The 23,744-nt window shown below is 40.0% G+C and overlaps 1 protein-coding gene across 1 annotated transcript in view; it reads right to left on the bottom strand.

Moving 5' to 3' along the window:
* Positions 1–3,352: 3,352 nt before the first annotated feature.
* PLXNB2 (plexin B2) overlaps positions 3,353–23,744 on the bottom strand; it is a 237,407-nt gene continuing 217,015 nt past the window's right edge. Inside the window, exons 30-37 of the mRNA XM_077834580.1 lie at positions 23,533–23,617; positions 15,725–15,879; positions 14,184–14,344; positions 13,364–13,511; positions 11,913–11,977; positions 10,427–10,502; positions 8,462–8,536; positions 3,353–5,234 (exon numbers count right to left, since the gene is read on the bottom strand). Of these exons, the coding sequence (XP_077690706.1) occupies positions 5,130–5,234; positions 8,462–8,536; positions 10,427–10,502; positions 11,913–11,977; positions 13,364–13,511; positions 14,184–14,344; positions 15,725–15,879; positions 23,533–23,617 (870 nt within the window). The 3' untranslated portion in view covers positions 3,353–5,129. The remainder of the gene's footprint in view (positions 5,235–8,461; positions 8,537–10,426; positions 10,503–11,912; positions 11,978–13,363; positions 13,512–14,183; positions 14,345–15,724; positions 15,880–23,532; positions 23,618–23,744) is intronic.

The following is a 23,744-nucleotide window of genomic DNA, read 5'->3' as shown; positions in this document are numbered from 1 at the left end:
GGTAATTACTGTCCTTTTTGTGGAAAAAATAAGTTTGTTGAGATGGGCTGGAGCTGTTATTACAGTCCAATCATGTTTCCTAGAAGACAAAACAAGACAAACACAAGCGGGGAGAGAAAAAACCAGCAGAGAAAATGCAGCTACTGTTTCTGGTATTGACTCTCACTTGCAACCTCACTACTGGAAAACACAGGCCTGGCATTTAGTCTTATTAGCCACTCTGAGACCTGGCAAATTCATACCAGCATCAGGTTATTTAGGGCATTGCTTTTAGCTGTCTGTTTTAGTCACAGGCTTACAGCAATGTTGTAAAAGCCAGACTGTTATTAGATAAAAGGCAAAAGAAGAGGGGTAGGAAAAAGAATAAGGTGGGGAAGGAAAGGACACACAAGAGAGGGCGAGAGACAAAGTGTCATATCCCAGATGGTGTTCAGGAGTTAGCCAAAGCTGGTGGAGGTGGTGATGTCACCTGGGTCTCTCTCCCTGGCCGAGTCTGGTCAGGACACCTCTCAGCATCAGGATGTAGAAGGTCTGATGGTAGTATGGGAAATCCCAGGGTCCCAGGAGGCAGCAGGGGTGGTAGTCCTGATAGTAAAACTCACTCCTTCCCTCTCCTTCTCTAACCAGCTAGCATCTACTAATTGTCCCCACACCCCAAAGTCTTGTTGAGAACCCCAGAAGAGAGTAATGGGCAGAATAGCCCATCCCTTCATTATTTTGTTCACCAGTTAGGCCTAGTTTCCAAATATACCTGGTCCCACATTTTTCTTGTTTCCCAGGCATGATCTTAATACAGCCCTTGAATTGTATCAGTTGGCCTTTTTGTTTGGACTAATTCAGTCTATTTCCCTTTTGCACCTTTTCTCATCAACATTTAATGTTATAGCTTACTGTGACACTTGATAAATGTTTACTCACTTTTCAGTTGTACCCACACATAGGGTACATTCGTAGGCCCAATTATCACAACAATTCCCTGAAGGTCTCCCTCCAAAAATCTTCCTGTTGGCAGGTGGCACAGCTGGTGCAGGAACCCTGGGAGGATGCTCTCAGAGATTCTTTAGGCACTGAAACCTGAACCACCAGTGGAAGGTCACCAGATGGTGCTTAGTCATGGCCTTTTCTGACAGTCTTTCCTGTTCTTTGTACCTCTTCTTGATCTTATTTCATAACCCTTTTTGGAAGTTACCAGAAGCAAAAAAGAGATCTGGATTCAAAGAGCTAGGAGAAGAGAAGAGACAAAAATAAAAGAATTAAGAGCTCGTGGGTGGAGTTTGTTTTGTACCCTGCATTGACTCACTGTTCTTTGTCTCCACATTTCTGGTAAATGGTGCTGGAATGCTTGGAAACCGGAAAATCCCTATAGGGAGGGAGGAAGAGCTGCCTGAGGAGCTCACTGAACCATTAATAGGGATTTTCAATAAGTCTTGGAACAATGGGGAAGTTTCAGAAGACTGGAAGAAAGCTAATGTTGAGACAATATTTAAAAAAGGTAAATGGGATGACCCAGGTAATTATATGCCTGTCTGTCTGACATCAATCTCAGTCAAGATAATGGAGCAGCTTATACCAGACTCAATTAATAAAGAATTAAAGGAAGGTAATAAAATTAATGTCAATCAACATGGGTTTATGAAAAATAGATCCCATCAAACGGATTCTTTTTTAAATGAGATTACAAGTTTGGTTGATAAAGGGAATAGAGTTGATATAATAGACTTCTGTAAGATGTTTGACTCAGTATGGCATGACAATTTGATTAAAAATTAGAATGATCTAAAATTAACATGGCACACATTAAGTGGATTACAAGCTGGCTAACAGATACATCTCAAAATGTAATTGTAAACAGGGAGTCATCATTGAATGAGTGAGCTTTCCAGAGGGATTCTTCAAGGATTGGGTCTTGATACTATGTTATTTAACATTTTTATCAATGACTTGAAAGAAAACAAAATCATCACTGATACAGTTTGCAGATGACAAAAATTGGGGGAGTGGTAAATAATGAAGAGGGCAGGTCACTGATGCAGTCATCTAGATCTCTTGGTAAGCTATGGGCAAACAATATGCATTTTAATATAGCTAAATGTAAACGTAGACATCTAGGAACACAAGACGTAGCCATGTTTACAGGATGGGGGTCTCTATCCTGGGAAGCAGTGACTCTGAAAAAGATTTGCTGGTTGTGCAAAGAATCAGCTGAACATCAGCTCTCAGTGCAATGCTGTGGCCAAAAGGCTAATGTGGTCCTTGGATGCATAAACAGGGGAATCTTGAGTAGGAGTAGGAAGGTTTTAACTCTTTTTTCTGATACTGGTGCAACCACTGCTGGAATACTGTGTCCAGAATTCAAAATGGATAAATTGATAAATTGGAAAGGGTTCAGAAAAAAGCCACAAAAATGATACAGTGATAGACTCATGGAGTTAAATCTATTGGTTTACCAAAGAGAAGGTTAAGGAGTGACTTGATTACAGTCTGTAAGTACATAAATGGGGAATGAATATTTGATAATATCTTCAGTCTAGCAGACAAAGGTATAACAAGATCCCGGCTGGAAGTTGAAGCTAGACAAATTCAGACTGTAAATAAGGTATAAATTTTTAACAGTGAGGGTAATCGATCAGTGGAACAATTTACCAAGGGTCATGGTAGATTCTCCATCACTTGCAATTTTTAAATCAAGGTTGGATGTTTTTCTAAAAGATCTGCTTTAAAAATTATTTTGGGGAAATTCTATGGCCTGTGATATACAGGAGGTCAGATTAGATGGTCACAGTGGTCCCCTCTGGCCTTGGAATCTATAATCTGTGAATGACAAAGATGATTTGCGGAAGTGGCCAATGGATCCACTACTATACAGATCTACATATCTAAATCCCACATGGAAGGGAGGTCATGCAACCTTGGTTACTACTACAGCCCACCATAGCTGATGGACAGCTGCTCTGCATCGTCACCTAATTGGAGGGTAAGGAGAGAGAACACTTTCAGATTCCTTGAGCACAGCCAAGTTACTTAGCAGCACTTGCCAATTTATATAAACTGGCTCAACACCGTTTTCAAGTTTACTTTCAAATCCCTAAAAATGTGTGCATCTTGTGGGATTTCACTGTGGGATTCTGCACTACACTTTTTTCAAGAGTGCTCATTTTCTGAGCAAATGACCGCCAACTGCAGAATACATTGTACCCTTCATTACCAACCATAAGAGATTGTGCTGTATGTACTATCACCCTTTAGAGGAAGCATCTACATTACTTTAAATTCCTTCCCTTCTTCCCCCAAATCCCAACCTTGATTCAGTAAAGATCCTGTGACACTTAATGGAAAAAAAACACATTGTATTTGATTTACAATGAACAGGATTTACAAATAATGACAAAAGAAACATATTAGCAATGAAAATATGATGGATGCCTTTGCTGATCAGGGAGTAGCAGGCACAATGTCTTTGATGCAGCATTCTTATGTACCTCAGTCCTAAAAAAATGGAAAATAAATTATGTCCCAGCCATGCTGAGTAATGCCTATACATGGATGCAAAGAAGTTTTTTTTTCTTTTTTTTTTAAAGAACTGGATTGGGATGGGAGAGTGACCCTGTGATGAGACCTTTGACTTTTAGAAATTTAGGGGAAGGCCATTCAATTCACACGTTGGAGGCTATTTTCAAAAAGGATAAAAATCAGCAAAAGTTAAACTCACTGTAGGACAGAAAACAGGGAAGGGAGAGATGGCAGCAGAAACTGCAGCATCTTGCCAAGAATCAGCAGAGTTCAAGTGCTCAGCAGGCAAAAAAGCAATAATGAAAGGGAATTAGTGCACATGGCAGCACTACATTCAAATGCTACTTGAACTGCCAAAAACCTGTGAGAAAAGAATGAAACAAAGTTCTCCGATGTGCAATACAGCAATTGAAAAAAACGTACCTGGCTTTTCAAATTTGTACAGAACTTATATTGTAAATACACTTTTTGACAAGTAATTTTAATTTTCACTGCTATTGGTTATGATGTATATTCGATCAAATGCAGCATTCCAAGGCTTGATTGAGTGGTATTTAGCTATATGGATATAAGATTTTTCTAGTATCACTACTAGTATTTTACATCACAAGTACAATAAAAAAAAAAACAAGTGGTAGTTTTTCTAGGACAGTTCCAAGATTCAAATAAAAAAACCCAGAACCATTCTGATACAAGATATTATACATAACAATCATGTTAAACAGCACAGTCTTGGCAAGCAATTAATTACAGGCATTCTGCTGGTCATGTTTTTCACAAAAAAAAGTCATTCAATAGCACATAAATATTTTTTCTGATCTGCTTCTCTTTACAAAACTGTTCATCAGATTCACAGAATTAATACAAGTAAGGCACATTAGCATACATTGTAAAACTCACAATAAAAATAAAAGGTTGTAAAGTTTTAAAGGCGAATTTCCTTTGTAGTGATTTCTGAATCAAATTAGAAGTTATCATCAGAACCTTTCCACAGGGGTGACATAACTAAATTACTCCCATCACAATCAAGTGTGGTGGGTATAATATCACGCATTGTCATGGCCAGGAGTAGTTAATTTACTGAGAAATAGTGTACGGTACCAAAGCCCATCCCAAGATCTTAAAGCAAAATCACAGCAGACATGTCATTTACTATGTTCATTATGAGAATAATATAGCCAGTGATTTCAGGGCTATTAGGAAATTAATTTCCAGTTATCAACATAAGAGGGGATATTGCATCTGTTTCTTCAAATATGCTACCATTTTTCCGAGTACAAATATTGCTTAAAATATAAAGGATGCTATAGTATTGAATTTACTTGCATAATGATTCTAAAAATGCTGATGTTTCAGATTGTACTATTTGATTAAATGAACTATAATTCTCCCCCCAACAATTCTCTTCCCCACAGATGATTCATTTACACACAACACAGATTTTAATTAGAAGCATAATTTACAGTAAAAATTCTTTACATTACAGCTCTGCTATCAAAAACATGGAAATCTTTCATTTAAAGTTGTAATTATACATTAAAAAATAGAACACTATTTCCTTAACAGGAAGAATGAATTTAAACATCTTCAGATCAGATTTCTTTATTGTGGCTTTCTAATCAAAGGTCAGTCACTTTATTCTCTAATGCAGCTGCTATCTGCTGTAAACGGAAGGCAAGCTGCATTTTTTGTGCAGCTGGGTCCTCTTCAAGTGCATTTATGATCTGGAAGAAACAGAAACAGAATGCTCAGAACGAGACAGTTGGCATCAAGGTTGCTACATCAAGTGTTTAACACTACTTTGGTTTTCAGAGTGTATGCACGTACTAAATAATTTTCCTTCATTGTGCCCCTCTGCTCCATTCTTCCAGTGAAGATTCTGTCTCCAGCCTTTTATCTATATAGGTTTTTATAATATCTCCCATCACTGTGGTATCGGAATGACTTTAAGAAGTAAAATTTTAGATTTTTAATATACTACCTATAAACAACGGAGCATTTGTTTAATAATTATTATTTATTCCAATAACAACTTTTACTTCTGTTGCACCTTTCATCCTAGGCTTGCAAAGTCCTTTACAAATATTAATCAACCTCCACCCCTGAGAGTTGTGCACTGCACTCCAGCTATTACTGACTACAGGATGGCTCATGGTGGCCACAGCCAGCCAGCACAGATTAGAGAAACTCCAAGGCTGTTCTGAATTTAAAAAAGAACCACTACAGAACTGGTCACCAAGTCCGGGAGCTGTATGCAGCTCTTTTATGGCTTTTTCTGGATATAGCTGAGAATCTTGTTCAATGTCTTATAGTCTAAATAGCATGGAGATGGCCAAAGAGTGGCATTCTACAACGTGGTCTATGATATGCAGAATACATGCCAAGGTACAACCCAAAGAGACTAATTATAAAAGCTTAAGATGGCAGAGGCAAATAGGTCATTTAATCTATTCCACTTGCTGTAAAAGGGCTGTTCCTAAAATACATTTCCTAGGGCTTTTAATGTCAAATTTAAAATTTTTCACCACATTCTTTTGGAAACTACCCCGCAATCTAATAGTTTAGGAGGGGTAATGACATATAGTAAAAATGTTTCTTTTCAAAAAATTACCTTCTGAACACAAGTTATAAGCTATAAACAGACAAAAACAGAAAGGACTTTACTTATGTTTAAATGCCAATTTATTAGAAGTGCAAGAACTTTAAAAATAAAGTGTCCTTGTCACTATTTATGCTTTTTATTTACATTTTGTCCTTCTTTCAGCTTAGATAATAAAAAATCAGCGAGTCAGTATCACTCTTGTTAATAGTTTCTCTTTCAGGGACTTCAGTGTTCCTTGCAATGTTTAGGTTCCAAACACTACAGCAGACTTGTTTAAAAACAATTGTTTTTTAAACATCTTAAACATTTTGTTTTAATGTGGAAACATTTCTGAGATTTAGATTTTAGAGACACTTATTACAAAATTTAAATTCAGCCAAATTTAAGTGGACATCTTTCCTTTAAATTAATAAATTTCCATCGAGTTTTAGCTCCTTTCTCCTGGCTAAATCTCCTTGGTGAACACACTCTTCATATATTTATCAACAATTATAATGTGCCCACTTAGTCAATGTCACACACCGCACAAATCAACACAGTGCACTGCATACTGGCAATGGTAGTTTCAGTGTAAAGGATGAGGGCAGCTACAAAATACTGCAATTTAAATTTTTCACACAAATTAAATTTGCTTTGTTTTATGCAAATTTGCTGTGGGCAGGTTGTCAACATGGTTCTCTGATAGGATACCCATGGTACCATAGAAGTGCTGCTTCTGTGCAGTTCTACCCAAAAGGAAATTCTCAGAGCTGCTGTTCTACAGCAAAACTGTTTAAGATGTTTAGCATTTTTGCTGGCCTTCAATTGAGGAAAGCCAGTAACACCATTAAAAACACCCTGGGCCTAATCTTCAGCTGCAGCCCATGCATAAGTGGAGACTGCAATTTAGGAGTGGAGATATGGGGCAAGAAAAAGGTTGCTTTAAGCTTCTTTTGTACTTCTTAATCCTGGGCTTTCTGTATACCAGGCCACTCAACTGGTGTAACATCAAAGGCTGCTCTAAATTACAAGGGTTACCAGTGGCGGGGCATTGCCACGAGCTGAGCCATCTTGTCCTTGACCATTCTACATACCCCAGTCACACCCCTGGGGCTGGCACAGGAAGTGCTACATTGGTTCTATACCACTGGGGGATCCCTGTATACTGAATTAACCCTTCCATGTCTGGCTATGCCAATTTTAAAGCTGCTTTAGGCTGGTTCTGCTGTGTAAAGCAGCCACAGCGCAGCTGAGGATGAGGCCTGTTGCCTTTAATGCTAAGCGTTAGTGAACCCCAAAACTGCACTTTGGTGTGGGGCAAATGGACTAGAGAGATCACATGTGCAGAGTTCCTTTCAGATTCAGCATCTGTTCTTATTGGCTTTAATTTAATTCCAAGACTTTTCAGAGACATTCATCCCCATGGAAACACTTGAATGGAAATTTCTTTCTCCTTTTTTGTTCTCACAGTAAAACTTAGAGCCCGTGGGGCCATCTACATCCTAGTGTGTTTTTTTTTCTCCTCCATAAGGCTTCTAGGATCCAAGTCAAATTTTGGATAGAATTCATGAGCCTGCTTTTTAATCAGCCCACAGTCAAGAGCTATTCTACCGAAGTTTACCTTGGTAAGGCACTTTGTTTGCAATGACATAACACAGATTGTAGCATGCATGTAAGTTGCAAGTAGAATTTAACTAATAAAAAAGGCACTCTTCCCTCTCTACAGGCAATTTAATGAACCATTCCTAATATAAATTACTGGGGTTTGACACACAGTGTATCTCCTACAATTGCTCTTTTCCTGTTGGCATTGTTAGGGTGCAAATAGGATGGGAAGAGCATTGAAGGGTAAATGATACTGTTCGTTAAAAATACATCATTGGGAAAAAATAGTATTTGATAATCCAAGAGTTCACTTACAACAATGCACTTTTGACCATTGAAACTGCCAGGTCATTAGTGCAACTGAAAAGAGAAGTAAGTTGTGGGTTCATTGTTTAGCACTGCCCTTACTTGGTTATCTGAGAGTATGTCTGCACTGCAACTAAAAACCTGCACTTGGCATGCCAGCTGATTCAGGCCTGGGCTAAGAGGCTGTCTAATTGCAGTGGAGACATTTGGGCTTGGGCTGGTGCCTGGGCTCTAGGACTCTGCGAGGTGGGAGGGTCCCACAGTTCAGGCTGCAGTCCAAGCCCAAATGTCTACACCATAGCGGAAAAGCCCCTTAGCCTGAGTCAGCTGGCACGGGCCACCTGTGAGTATCTAACTGCAGCGTAGACACACCCTGAGGGTTCTCAAATCAATTATTTGGCTTACACGACTAGTCTCTCAGCATATTAAATATTTATATTATTCAAATAAGGAACTTACCTCATCGTAGTATTTGTTAGTATACTGGTAGAGCTGGTGTAGAGCCACAAGTGTATTTAAAGAATCTGTGTGTGCCTAGTAATTTAAAAGAAAAAAAATGTCAAAATACGGTCTTGGCTGTTTAACAATCATAACCAAACACACACAAATACCAGGGACAGTATAATTCTTTTTGCGGACTCTAGCTTTGGATCTTAAAACATTAGATAGGTGACTGGATGGGGTTGGAAGAGGTAGGGAGGATTAGAAATCTTGTTTGATGACTTTCAGCATTCACATGTCAAGATTTTCCTGCTGCAGCCTTTCCAGCCAGCACACAACTCTCCCAAATAAAGGAAGTGGAAAAATATTTTGAGTTACAGTATTAGTCAAACGACAGATTTAGGCTCAGACACATCTACCAACTATATGGACACGCATTGGTGAAACACAGTTAAAATCTGCATAGTGTTCAAGGTACTTCAGATTGGTTCTGTCAGTGCCACATACATATGAAATCCTTTTCTTTCAAGCTTTTTAACTGTTTGAAACAATTCACACTTAAGCTATAGCAAAGGTGAAAGTCATCAAATCATAACAGTGGTAGGAGGGCTTCTAAATCATCATTAAGGCTAAGATTTTGTCACGGGTATTTTTATTAAAGTCAGGGACAGACTGCAGGCAATAAACAATAAATCATGGAAGCCCAGAGTCCCGCTGGCCAGGGCTGAAGTCACGGAGGTCACCTGAAGTCACGGAATCCGTGACCTCTGTGACAGACTCGTAGCCGTATTATCAGGGAGAATTTTACAGTATGTCTTTTCTTAAAAATATAAAACCTTGAACTCCATTAAAGAACAGGTCATAACCAAAAGAAACTCTGTCACCTAGACACACTGGGCTTGATTCTCCATTGCCATTGTACCCCACTATAGTCATATACACCTGTGCAAAGGAAATGCAGAGGAATGCTGCTACCAGTGTAAATGACTACCCAAGGTGCAGGAAAGTGGAGAACCATACCAGTTCTTTTTTGATTTTATACTAGTGTCCCTTATAAATTATTTCTAGGTCTAGTCAAAGTCTTTTGAATTTTGCTGTCATTCCAATTTGGAACAAAACAAAAAACAAAAAATTCAAAATTCCCCACAGAACAAAAATTCTGTAAAAATTTTGTTTGGGGACAATCTAAATAATTTGTCCTCCGCCCTCTGCTTTGGCCAGGGTCAGAGTTGGGGCTGTGCACCCCCTGCGTCTTTGGCCAGGGCTGGAACCGTGTGCCCATCCCCCTGTGCTGATCACCCATGGCTTCGGCTGGCAATGGGGCTGGGGCTGTCAGTCCCCTCCATGAGGATCCAGGTGTCATTCACCCCCAACCTCCCAGCTCTCCCCAACTCCCTGTTATTTTTAGTAAAAGTCACAGACAGGTCAGGACTCCCGTGACTTTTGTTCATTGCCCACAACCTGTCCGTGACTTTTACTAAAAGTGACCACGACAAAATCTTAACCTTAGCAATGGATTACTCCACGTCAATGTAACAAAAATTAGTAACATAAGCCTCTCTTGCCTTGCAAGAAATCCCTACACATAAAAAGGCCAGTTCATTTCTGGGATCTTTCAATTTTGCTGTGGCATTGCACAGTGAACTCACAATCACTGTGTTAGCCATCAATCTCTCCAACATGGTAAACAAAACCAATCCGTAGGAAATGCAGAATGAAAAACTGTTCAACAGCGCTAACTTTTCCCCACAATAAGCATGAAAAACCAAACACTCCTCTGGGTCAGTTAAAATGTGTTTGAGACAGTTACTATTCGTATCATATTCTTATAAATCAACATTTCAAAAGCACAATATATTATGTCTAACCAGGAGTATTTCAGTGTGGCATTATTCATCAGATGTTAGTGGACACTGTGACCCTATGCAGAGAAGACAATGAAAACTAGTATTTTCAGGACGAGAATGCTTGTTTCACACTTACCCTGGAAATCTCTGCTAAATGAGTATTCATGTCCTGGTCACTCACTTGCACCATCTGACGAATACCTTTGTAGTAACTGCAATGAATTAACATAAACTTTCAACTGGGCACAACGGGGAAGTAGAGGGAGGCAGGGGACCTAGGCCCACACTGGAGCTGGAAATTTGCCCTGTTGCCCCTCCATCATGATGAGGTGCTATAACCCTGTGCACTTGCTTGGCCTTGGCACCTTCATAGTCCTTCCAGTGCCCATGGTCACCAGGCACCCCCAGCTCCCAGTGAAAAGTGGAGCAGGGGGCATTGGGAACCCCCAGTTCCCAGGAGGGCAAAGGGATTAGATCCAGGTTTGGTGTTTGCTGGGGAGGCGACGAGACAGAAGGAAGAGGTCTGGGAGCCCCACACCCCATTTCACCCTGGTGGAGATGATGCTCTTCAGCCTGACTGCCTCTCTAGGTAAGAGCTCAGGGTTAGATTTGGGGCAGAGACAATGTGGAGGGAAGAGTGTGGGGCTGGATGTGGGGCAGAAGGAGGGGAGTGTGTGTACCCCTGGGTGCCGGGGGAAAGTGTGGGTCTGGGTATAGAGGTAGCAGCTGTGGAGGCAAGGGAGAGAGCTTGGGTGCAGGGCAGAGGAGAGAGAACTCTGGGTCCCCTCCTTAGGAAGATTCTGATTGCTCCCCGGCTTTAAACACCATGAACTGCACTAGCAGTTTAACAGTAATACTCTAGTTTGATTTTGCGATTAATTTAAACAGGTTTCCAAATAATAATATAGTAGTTGCTCTACCACGACAGACCAATGGTCCATTTAGCTATCCTGTCTCCCCCTGGTCATTTGTGCCTAATGGATTAGAGGACGGTGCACATCACAAAACACGTTGTACCCTACTGTGCAATGCCCTGCCATAGGAAGAAATTTCTGGCATCTGGTAGTTATCTTATGCCTTGAAACTTTTGAAGACCTAGGCTCAAACTCTTTACCATGGCTAATGCGACTCTTAATGCTCTTTTTATTCATATAGATCTCACCTTTTTGAAACTAAGGAAACGTATTACCTAAGATCAGAAAATAAAAGGGGGAAGATATATTTTTGTTGAAAAAGATTTTAGGGTCTAACCCTAGCCAGTTGTGGAAATCTGAACAATCAGACAGATTGTGTTGGCAAAATGGGAGCCCCTGGGAAATTACACATTTTGGCTGTCTCTTTTTCAGGTAATTTAAAATTAAGTGTTGCCAATAACTTATGAACACATACATACGGTCACAATCATGTTTCATTTCAACATTTACCACACAGCCTCGGGGACAAATACCATGATTCTAACTTTTTCAAAGGGTATTTTATTTATCTATTTTCAGTGGTTGAAATTTAGGCCTCTTCCCTCCAACATTAATATTTCCATGGGTAATACTGCTGCTATGCTAGTATCCAGAAGCGTAAACCAAGTGACCAAGAATAAACAAAAAAAAACTTCTCTATATACTTACTCTTCCACCATTTTCTTATAGTTAGAGATCTCTTTTGCATAAAGTAATTTGTTACTTGGAGAATCCTGGAAAATATATAACAGGGATATTTTGATTACCTAGGAAGACCCTATCCTCCAGGTTTAGTGTTAACGTACGTAATTAAGGCTATGTTTTAGTCGCAGGTATTTTTAGTAAAAGTCATGGACAGGTCCCGGGCAGTAAATAAAAATTCACAGCCTGTGACCTGTCCATGACTTATTAAAAATACCAGTGAATAAAACCTGTCGGGCGGGGGGCTGCCCGGGGCCCCTGCGGGTACTGGGGAAGGGTGGCCTGGCTGCTTGGGTGGGTGGGGAGGGAGGGTGGCAGTGCATGGCCCGGGACCTCTGCTGCTGCTGGGGGGGTGTGAGCGGTGGCGCTCAGCCCAAGACCCCCGCTGGTCCTCCCTACCTGGCTCCGTGCCTCCTCCACCCCCCGAGCAGCAGCAGAGTTTTGGTGTGGGAAGGGGAAGGGGACTGTGGCATGGGATGGGGTGAGGCAGGCTCTGGGTGGTGCTTACCTGGGGGGCTCCCCAGAAGTGGTGACATCCCCCTCATTCAGGGGATGTCTGCGCGCTGCCTCCGCCTGCAGGCACTGCCCCCACAGCTCCCAATCCAAAACCAGTGCTCTGGGTGGAGGCAGCATGCAGAGCTGCCTGGCCACGCCTCCGCCTAGCAGCTGAGAGAGGGGGATGTCGCTGCTTCTGGGGAGCCCCCCAGGTTAGCGCCACCCAGAGCTCGCGTCACCCTGTCCCATGCCCCAACCCCTTACCTCCTCCCACACCCAAACTCTGCTGCTGAGGGAGGGCATTGGGGGCCCGAGACTGCCCCAGCAGCGGCCGGTGCGCCTGGCGCAGGGGCTGCCTAAGCAGTGGCCGTTGCAGAAATCATGAAATACGTCACTTCCACGACCTCTGTGACAAACTTGCAGCCTTTACATAATACAATAGAATATACCTTATACAAGGCTCATCCCTTTATACACTTATAAGTATATGTTCATGCATTTTTTAACTTCTTTTGGATATTATTCATACTTAAACCATTTACCCTCATCTTATGGATGGGAATATTTATGTCATGAAAAGAATTAAGGTTTTCATAAGACATTATTGTTGAGTTTTAAAAAATATATTTATACAATTGATACAAAATCTTTTTGAATTATGGAAAACCTGAAGAAAATGGTTCCTAAATTAGATTTCTCGAAAAACTTTGGTGAACAACATTGTGATCTTATTCACACTGTAAATGTCATTGGGCAAGGTAAGCTACAAACTTTCACCAAATCTATTAAATGGCCAGATACTGACTGAATGATAAATTTAAGGGGTTAAAAATAAAAAAAAGATCTATCCAGAATCTTCCAGGAGTATGCATGTTGTCTGTCAAGCATGAACATAGCCATGGTGTAGAATGTAAATCACTTACTCTGCTTAATTTGTGCTCTGTTCTTGTGCAGGCATCCATGAAAGTCTGTGCAATGACTGACAAGGAAGCATCCACTACTTCATGAACATGAACATCAAAGATAAAATGGGGATTTTTCAATATGTTTACCCAGAATCTAAGTGGCAAACTGCAAAGCAAGCAAAGACATAAACACACCCTCTTACACAATGAACATAATGCAGGAACCAGATTCCAGAAAACTAAAATGCGTACTTTGCATTTGATCTTCTGAGTACATTTTAGCTAATTTATGCATTCAAACTCTAATATGAACAACTACTTAGTGTCTGGTTTCCCTGCTTAAAAACAAAAGCATGTACGTTTTTTAGTTTTATAGAAAGAGAGGAGGAGAATGATTACACTTCCCAGAACTCCCCAAGATGGTGTGAGAAAACAAGTGTAATTAGAGAGCATATGTATTACTTTTATGCCCTTTAATCATCTGGTTAGGGTGTGAATTTTAATAGTTTAGCACAGGTCCCTTTGCCTCTCACTGCTGGCAACTGGAAGCATTACAGGAAATCCCCAGCTCTGGGTGCACTAAGGAAAGATGACAGATAAAAGATAAGAAAACAGAAGCTTTGCAGACAGTTACACTTACAGTAGGTTCGGCTCTATTTTTGCATTTTCTAGCCTTATGGGTAACCTCTTTGATCAATGTAAATAATTGTTTCAATTAAAGCCATTCTCAGAATTACAAATTTATTTCCTTTCCACTTAGATCTGTATTTAGAGTACCAGCATTGTTAGTGATTACAGTATTGTTTCTTTTCAGTCTAATTACTATTTTGAGTCCTACCTATTTGTTTTCCAGATGTGAATGGTATCTTCATCCTTGAGCTCATGTTTTTCTGCTTGCTCATCAAGAAAGTCAAAGAAGTATTTCACAGCTGGTGGCACGACATGATTTGAGTTGAGTACACTGTGAAAAAAGTTATCTACAAATTGCTGAAGTGTACCCTGAAAGTATATTAAAAAAAGGAAAATGACATTAAAATTGAGCCTGCAGTACAAATGTTGCGTTATCCTAGATTTTTCTCTCTGCTTTACACTAATACTTTGTGTTCTGATCACAATCATTGAAGGCCTTGGCCCAGAATGCCAAGGACGCATGATGACAGGCCACAACAAAGGCAGATTTCGCCTGCAACACATAATGTTCTTTCCAATAGCTAAAATAGCAAGGAAGGTGAAGAAAATAGTGATATGTTCTGTTTTAAAAGGGGTGTGATTTCCTAACTATTGCACAGGGAACATAGAAATGCACACTCTGGACTTGGCAGGTAAGGGAGAAACGAGTTGCTAAGAGTATTAAAATATGAGTATATTTGCAAACTTAAGTTTCCTGTACATATACAATCACCTGATAAATCCTTTGGTAACAACTGCTTTGTAGGTCATCTTTATGATACAGAGAGAACTATGGTAGGTCATAGCTGTAATCTTATGACTCCAGAACACCTTATGTTAGTATTGTAATAGTGTTTTTGAAAACAGCATAATCTTACACATCAACCCAATAAACAGAGCCAAGTAACAAAGCAAATTCTTATCAGCTATGTCCAACTTGCTCTCTGATTAGAGGCAATAACTGGGCTTGCCATGTATGCAGTACTGAATCTGGCCCAGGAAGAGAGAGGGGGAAAGGCAGCTGGTGGGGGTTGCTAGTGGGTTATAGATTACCCCCAAACTGCCTTTCCCCCCATCCCTGCCTTACCTCACTATGACTGGAGGGGTGTTAACGGGCCACTTCATCTTAAATGGTCCTTTGAAATATGTGTTAACTATGTAGGCTAAACAATCTGTTCCACCTTGTATTTAGCTGAGAGACTCTGAGGTCTGGTCTATACTACAGACTTACATCAGCATAACTATGCTGCTCAGGGTTGTGAAAAATCCACACCCCTGAGCAACATAGTTAAACCAACCTAACCCTCAGTGTAGTCTGCTATGCTGGCAGGAGAGCTTCTTCCATCGACATTGCTACTGCCACTCGGGGAGATGGGTTTAACTACACTGAGGGCAGAGCTCTCTCCTGTCGGCGTAGAGCATCTTCATTAACGTGCTAAAGCGGCAGAGCTGCATTAGTGAGGCTCCAACAATGCAGTGTTTTTACAAGTGTAGCCCTCCCCGCAGGGTACCTTTCCCAGAGCTGAAGGAGAGCTCTTTGTAAACTCAGAAGCGTGTCTTTCTCACCAGCAGAAGCTGGTCCAATAAAAGATATTGCCTCACGCACCTTTGTCTCTCCAATAACTCAGCATTTTAATCATCTGAACCTCGCAAGGCAAGTTAACCAGCTTCCTTAAAAGAACTGCCTAATAATTTAATAGTAAATCCTACCTTCACAGACAGAAGCCTCGTCAGGTAGATTTCTGTAATAGCTTTGGTTCGTTCTTTTTCTTTCACACTCCCTCTTTTCGATTTGCCTTCATCAACTTCATCTGCTGGTCGAACTAGATGCCAGATCTTATTTTCATCTTCCAATAGTGCATGCCCTAGAAACAGCATAAATAAAATAATGTTAAAAAATATAGTATATGTACATTGTAAGAGACTGTGCTCATTTATCCCACAGATACCTTGTTTTCTTCCACATGTGCAATATCGTTAACTTACCTTCATTCTCATTCAGGGGATTTAGATGACTTCACTCCTGCCTAATGCACACAGTACTCCATATGAACCAAATCAAAGTGCTAAGTCTTCTATTCTACATAAAGTGAAAGAGGAACTGAAAGTCGCAAGGCACATGGCCAGCCCTTATCCTCAAGAGAGAAGAATGGAGGATTTCTGCATGCAGGGGGAACCACAAGAAAAAAGAAACTCAAGTTCAGTCATCTTTTCAAATTACAGTAGGGTTGTATCTGGAGATCCACATACTGAAAGACTGGAAATGTATATAAATTTAGTTCAATTAGTACACAACAGAATAAATGCATTATCTGTGTTCAAATGTGAGATTCTATGAGAATACTCAAATAAAAATTTCAGTGCATCTGAATATTTCTTGTGATATAAGTCAAATTGACAGTCAACGATCTAAATGTGCAATTAATTTCCTTCTTAAAAAAGAGAGTGGTAACTCAGTGCAACAAACTTTATTAATGCACCACTATGCCTGAGAATTTAAATGCATAAATGTGATTCAAAATGATCCTTCTCATAGCAGCTATAACTCAGTTACATTGCACACATTTATTTATATTAAGGCATAAAACTTAACAGTAATGAAAAATAATATGTGCAATGGGGCTGAATTGCAGGTTTTATGGGAAGCATAAGTTTGAATTTCTGAAGACTTTAGTAGTTTTAAATGCTCAGTTATGCATATAGGCCTGATTCATCACTGCATTACTCCAACCTTCCATGGATTTCAGAACATATGCATACTATTACTTTAATGGAACTGTAAGGATTCACTGTGGAAAAGAATTAGGAAATGCAAAATTAAGTTTCCCAACAGCTACTCTAACTCTGAATTTTATGGCATGTTTTATGGAACGTACGTTGAAATATCGCATAAGCAGAAAGAGTTCCATATGTGCAATCTGGCCAAGGTAATGTTTTTGTTGGACATATATACTCTTGTGTGATATTAGTTATGCAATCAATGTTCCTTTATGATCATTTTTGCCATTTAATTATATTTAATTCCCCCCCCCATCCTTAATATTTAAGTGGGTTTAATTTGACTTTGAATTTAAGAGGTTTGGGGGGTAATAAGTTCACATGTCACTGAGGTAAATGGGGTGACAAAGTATTCATTCCCACCTTTACTGCTGCAATTGTTTCGGTGGAGATACAATAATAGAACACCATTTATTTAATTATTTTTGGATGGTTTCTACATTTTCAATTATATTGATTTAAATTCAACGCAGAATACAAAGTGTACAGTGCTCACTTTATATTTATTTTTGATTACAAGTATTTGCACTGTAAAAAAAAACAAAAGAAAATAGTATTTTTCAATTCACCTAATGCAAGTATTGTAGTGCAATCTCTTTATTGTGAAAGTTGGACTTACAAATGTAGAATTATGTACAAAAAAACTGCATTAAAAAAAAATGTAAAATGTTAGCGCCTGCAAGTCCACTCAGTCCTACTTCTTGCTCAGCCAATTGCTCAAACAAACAAGTTTTTTTACATTTGCAGGAGATAATGCTTCCTGCCTCTTGTTTACAATGTCACTTGAAGGTGAGAACAGGCGTTCTCATGGCACTGTTATGGCTGGCGTCACAAGTTATTTACATGCCAGATACGCTAAAGATTCATAAGTCCCTTCATGCTTCAACCACCATTCCAGGGGACACGCGTTCATGCTAATGAAAGGTTCTGCTCGATAACAATCCAAAGCAGTGCAGACCGATGCATGTTCATTTTCATTATCTGAGTCAGATGCTACCAGCAGAAGGCTGATATTCTTTTTTTGGTGGTTCAGGTTCTGTAGTTTCTGCATCAGAGTGTTGCTCTTTTAAGACTTCTGAAAGCACGCTCTACATCTCATCCCTCTCAGATTTTGGAAGGCACTTCAGATTCTTAAACCTTGGTTTGAGTGCTGTAGCTATCTTTAGAAATCACATATTGGTACCTTCTTTACATTTTGTGAAATCTGCAGTGAAAGTGTTAAAATGAACATCATGTGTTGGGACATCATCCGAGAGTGCCATAACATGAAATATATGGCAGAATACGGGTAAAACAGAACAGGGAACGTACAATTCTCCTCCAAGGAGTTCAGTCACAAATTTAATTAACAAATTATTATTTTAATGAGCATCATCAGCATGGAAGCATGTCCTCTGGAATGGTGGCCGAAGCATGAAGGGGCATATGCTAAACATTCGTATCTAGCACATAAATACCTTGCAATGCTGGCTACAAAAAAGCCATGCAAATGCCTGTTCTCACTTTCTCGTGAGATTCTAAATAAGAAGTGGGCAGCATTATCTCCTGTAAATGTAAACAAACTTGTTTGTCTTAGCAATGGGCTGAACAAGAAGTAGGACTGAGTGGACTTGTAGGCGCTGAAGTTTTACATTGTTTTGTTTTTGAGTGCAGTTATGGAACAAAAAAAATCTACATTTGTAAGTTGCATTTTCACAATAAAGAGGTGGCACTACAGTACTTGTATGAGGTGAATTGAAAAATACGATTTCTTTTCCTTATCAGTTTTACAGTGCAAATATTTGTAATAAAAAATATACACTTTGATTTCAGTTATGACACAGAATACAATATATATGAAAATGTAGAAAAACAGCCAAAATATTTAATACATTTCAATTGGTGTTCCATTGCTTAACAGTGCAATTAAAACTGAGATTAACCACAATACATTCTTTTAACCGCGGATTAATTTTTTTGAGTTAATCACGTGAGTTAACTGTGATTAATCGACAGCCCAAATGATTTTCTACATCTTGGAATTTTCAGAATATCATAGAATGCAGCAAAAATTACTGGTGGGTCTCTGTATTGTGATATTTTTTCAGTGCCTGTTATTTACTTCTAAATAGATGACAATAGGTAGTTATAGTGAAAACAACCTTTTCTACCTTAACTAAACCAGCTGCCTGGTTAATGCACATACTTCTCTGTTTCCTCCCTATGTCCTCCTAATGGTAAAGGAGGAAAATGAGCTTTGGAGTAAACAGGCACAACCCCATTGAGTTCATTGGGGTTACCTACGCTTACACTAGGACTGAATTTGATACCTTTTCATTTAGTGAGATCATAATTGGTCGCTGATGAAATAATTAATATTTCATGGAAAATCAGGTCTTCCCAGAAATGAACAGGAGAAGCAGATGAACTTTTAAGATACAAAGTTCCCACTTCAATGCTAAGGACAGCTGCATGAAAGAGGAAGAGAAATGTAGAATATGGAGCAACAAAACATATTAGTATGGTTCGTAAATGGAGGATTTTTCAGGAGATATCAGTTGCTTTTTAAGTTCTCACCAACAATAAACTAAGAAGTGAATAAAGAAATTATAACAAGAGGCAACTCCTTGCCTTTGCAAATAAGGTGGTCAATATGTTTCAAGATGTCAATAGCGAGATGACTCTTACAAAACTGACTCTCCAGGCTCTAAAAACCCTCTTGTCCCTCTGAAATTTCTACCTTTCCCTGTTTAAAAGTGAAATTTTAAGGTCACTAAATACTCATGAGCATGAGGGACTAATTACACTAGACTCATAGACTTAAAGATTGGACGGGACCATTATGATTCTTTAGTCTGACCTCCTGCACATTGCAGACCACAGAAACTCACTGATCCACTCCATTAATCATAGAATCATAGAATATCAGGGTTGGAAGGGACCTCAGGAGGTCATCTAGTCCAACCCCCTGCTCAAAGCAGGACCAGTCCCCAACTAAATCATCCCAGCCAGGGCTTTGTCAAGCCTCACCTTAAAAATATCTAAGGAGGGAGATTCCACCACCTCCCTAGGTAACGCATTCCAGTGTTTCACCACCCTCCTAGTGAAAAAGTTTTTCCTAATATCCAACCTAAACCTCCCCCACTGCAACTTGAGACCATTATTCCTTGTTCTGTCATCAGCTAGCATTGAGAACAGGCTAGATCCATCCTCTTTGGAACCCCCTTTCAGGTAGTTGAAAGCAGCTATCAAATTCCCCCTCATTCTTTTCTTCCGCAGACTAAACAATCCCAGTTCCCTCAGCCTCTCCTCCATATGTCATGTGTTCCAGTCCCCTAATCATTTTTGTTGCCCTCCGCTGGACTCTTTCCAATTTTTACACATCCTTCTTGTAGCGTGGGGCCCAAAACTGGACACAGTACTCCAGGTGAGGCCTCACCAATGTCGAATAGAGGGGAACGATCACGTCCCTCCATCTGCTGGCAATGCCCTTACGTATGCATCCCAAAATGCCATTGGCCTTCTTGGCAACAAGGGGACACTGTTGACTCATACCCAGCTTCTCGTCCACTGTAACCCCTAGGTCCTTTTCTGCAGAACTGCTGCCTAGCTATTCGGTCCCCAGACTGTAGCAGTGCATGGGATTCTTCCATCCTAAGTGCAGGACTCTGCACTTGTCCTTGTTGAACCTCATCAGATTTCTTTTGACCCAATCCTCAAATTTGTTCCCTCTGGATCCTCTCCCTACCCTCCAGCATATCTACCTCTCCTCCCAGTTTAGTGTCATCTGCAAACTTGCTGAGGGTGCAATCCACACCATCCTCCAGATCATTTATGAAGATATTGAACAAAACCGGCCCCAGGACTGACCCTTGGGCACTCCACTTGATACCGGCTGCCAACTAGACGTGGAGCCATTGATCACTACCCGCTGAGCCCGACAATCTAGCCAACTTTCTATCCACTTTATAGGCCATTCACCCAGCCCATACTTCTTTAACTTGCTGGCAAGAATACTGTGGGAGACCGTGTCAAAAGCTTTGCTAAAATCAAGGAACAACACGTCCATCGCTTTCCCCTCATCCACAGAGCCAGTTATCTTGTCATAGAAGGCAATTAGATTAGTCAGGCATGACTTGCCTTGGGTGAATCCATGCTGACTGTTCCTGATCACTTTCCTCTCCTCTAAGTGCCTCAGAATTGATTCCTTGAGGACCTGCTCCATGATTTTTCCAGGGACTGAGGTGAGGCTGACTGACCTGTAGTTCCCAGGATCCTCCTCCTTCCCTTTTTTAAAAATGGGCACTACATTAGCCTTTTTCCTGTTGTACACCCACAACCTCTACATTTGCTTGAGCCAGACACAGTACATGCAAGTGCTGTACAAGCTGCCCTATAAAGATTGGCTGTAAACAACTCTGACCTGCAACACGCCTCATACTTCAAATTAGAGAATGTCATGAATAGAGATAGACAGTTTAGCCTAATTACCTAGTTCTGTGCAGCAGAAACAGAAGCTAGTATACAAGCAAACTCACTCTCATTTTTGATCCAAGATAGGAGCTGCAATCCTATCTCCTCAGCTGAAAGACTTCTGCACTTAATTTACCACAAAAACCAGCAACTAGTATCTCTCTTGTTTAAAGGCTGCAGAAAGCAGAAAGGAAGCAATGTCAGGTTTTAGAACATTTGGACATGATTTTATGTTTTTATTTTGGGCAAAACCTATTTCTTTGGCAGTGATTTCCAAAGCAATATTTAAGTTAACGTGAAATTCTGGTTAAAAAGAAAACTGGTCCTTTTCAAATAAAAAGGAGGAGGACATTTTGTGTGTTCAGGATGCGTAGCTCCTTGACTGTATCATCTAACAGTGAGAGAATGTGTGTGTAAGCTTCCGCATACCTTCCTCTCCTTTTTATGCAACACAGTATCTCACAAATCATTGTCCATGTAGGCTGTAGCTTTGACCTGACTTTGTTACATTTATATAGCTTTCCAAACAAATTGGCATGTGCTATTTCTAGAAGACCTATGCATTAATGAAAATGCACTGGTGAGCCATGAAATATTGCCTTCCCAGTTTCTGCTGTAAGCTATTTATTGTGTGGGAGAGGGCATGGGATGGAAAGAAGACAACAGTTGCCTCCTGTACTTTACCATTTAAAATTTCACTATAGCGTCTTCTTCACATGACTGAGCTCTCTGCAAAGACACCAGCAAGAGAAGTCGGCTTTCCTCCACCAAGCAGAGTGACATGTATGATTAAGTAGTTAAATCATGGAATATGGGCCATTTGTTTTAAGTAAGCTTCTTCATCCACAACACCGCTGGATGTAATGGCATAGCCATAAAGCAAAAAAGTGGGATCCTCCTCTGCCTAGGGCTTGCGCAATGAACATCATATACTTCTTCCTTTTGCCAAAACAAACTGCAAGGTGGGGAACGCAGGTCCAGAAAGGCTTAACATCTATTCCTCCATACTTAAGAATGAAAAATAAATGCAATAGTATACTTAATACCCTTGGAAAAGCCTTCTAGGAACCCTGAAATAACATTTCAATAGGAGTCCCAAAAGGAAGAGAGTAAAATCTAACTGCATGTAGCACCGCCTGGACTGCAGCCCCAGCCAACTCTCAACATGAATAAAACAACAGCTTGGCACACTTTTATTAAATAACAATCAATGTACATCAAAGCCACCAGCTGACAGCCCTGGAAAGATGGACATTTCTGTTATATTGTTTCCAGCAGATCTGTTAAAGAGATTGAAAACTAATAACTGAAGCCTAGGGTTTAGCATGCAATGACAGTCACAGAAGCATTTCAAATCAGTTCAAAACATGAAGGAAGAATGATCCTGGCAATTACCATGGCATAAATCTAACTTTTATCCCTCATGAAATGATGGAAGAGGAGGAAAAAGACACTGAACATTTAAAGTACAACAGACCCAGCACAATAAAGAGTGTTTACAAAGTCAATGTTGCCAGACAAACTTCAGTGAGTTTTTGGGTGGGGAGGGAAGGGGACTAAAATGACAAAATAAGTGAAATAAACAGACAACAGCTAATGTAACACAATGAACTTTGGCAAGACATTTGATACTGTCTCAAAGTCTTACTTGAAAATTCATATCAAATTGGCTTGGATAGGAATAATGTCATGTGGAATGAAAACCGTCTTTTACAGCTGTAAGCAAAGGGCCATACATTGAGTTAGGTGTTTAGTGGGTAGAAATGTTAGAACTAGTGTTATGTAATATCTGCATTAGTGATCTGGAAGAGGCAGTAAACAACAAAATAGTGAAATTTTTAAATGACATAAAATGAGGTGGAGTTGCAAACTCCAGTGAAGAGATAGGAATAATAAAATAGGACCAAAAGAAATTAGGAACGTGGGCAGAAAATAGCGAAGTGAAACTCAACTTGGAAAAAAGCAAAGCTAAACTGGTGAAAAGCTATCTGACATGTACTCAGTGTGAGGAAGAAACCAGGCAGCAGTAATTCTGAAAAGAACCCATGGTAGCAGAAGATAGGGACCTAACATGAGTTTGCAAAGCAATATAGAGGTGAAAAAAACCAGTGTAATTTTGGGTTGTATGAACAAATCATCATGTCATGGAGCATGGAAGTAAACAATCCCTTTCTGTACATCTGTAGGTACAATCTCATCAGACAAGATCAGGCGAAGATGATATTGTCTATTTGTGCATTTTGTCTTATACTCCTTTTGGGGGCATAAAGAACCCCCATTGTACTTACTTTCCCCTGGGACATCTTGCTGATTATCCTCTGGCTGCTGGGAAATTCCTATTTTTGACAAGATAAGTGTGGCACCATCTCGGACCTTCAAGAACACAAACATAGGGAAATCATTCCACAATACATTCCTGCGAAAAGTAGGCTTGAACCTCACTGTTGTGGAGTCTTTCCCCACCTAAGCAGGCATTTGAAGATACCCACCAATTTCTTAT

This window comes from Eretmochelys imbricata, chromosome 1 (genome assembly GCF_965152235.1).
Source record: "Eretmochelys imbricata isolate rEreImb1 chromosome 1, rEreImb1.hap1, whole genome shotgun sequence".
In the NCBI taxonomy this organism is placed as follows: domain Eukaryota; kingdom Metazoa; phylum Chordata; order Testudines; family Cheloniidae; genus Eretmochelys; species Eretmochelys imbricata.
This window is presented reverse-complemented; position numbering and strand designations above follow the sequence as displayed.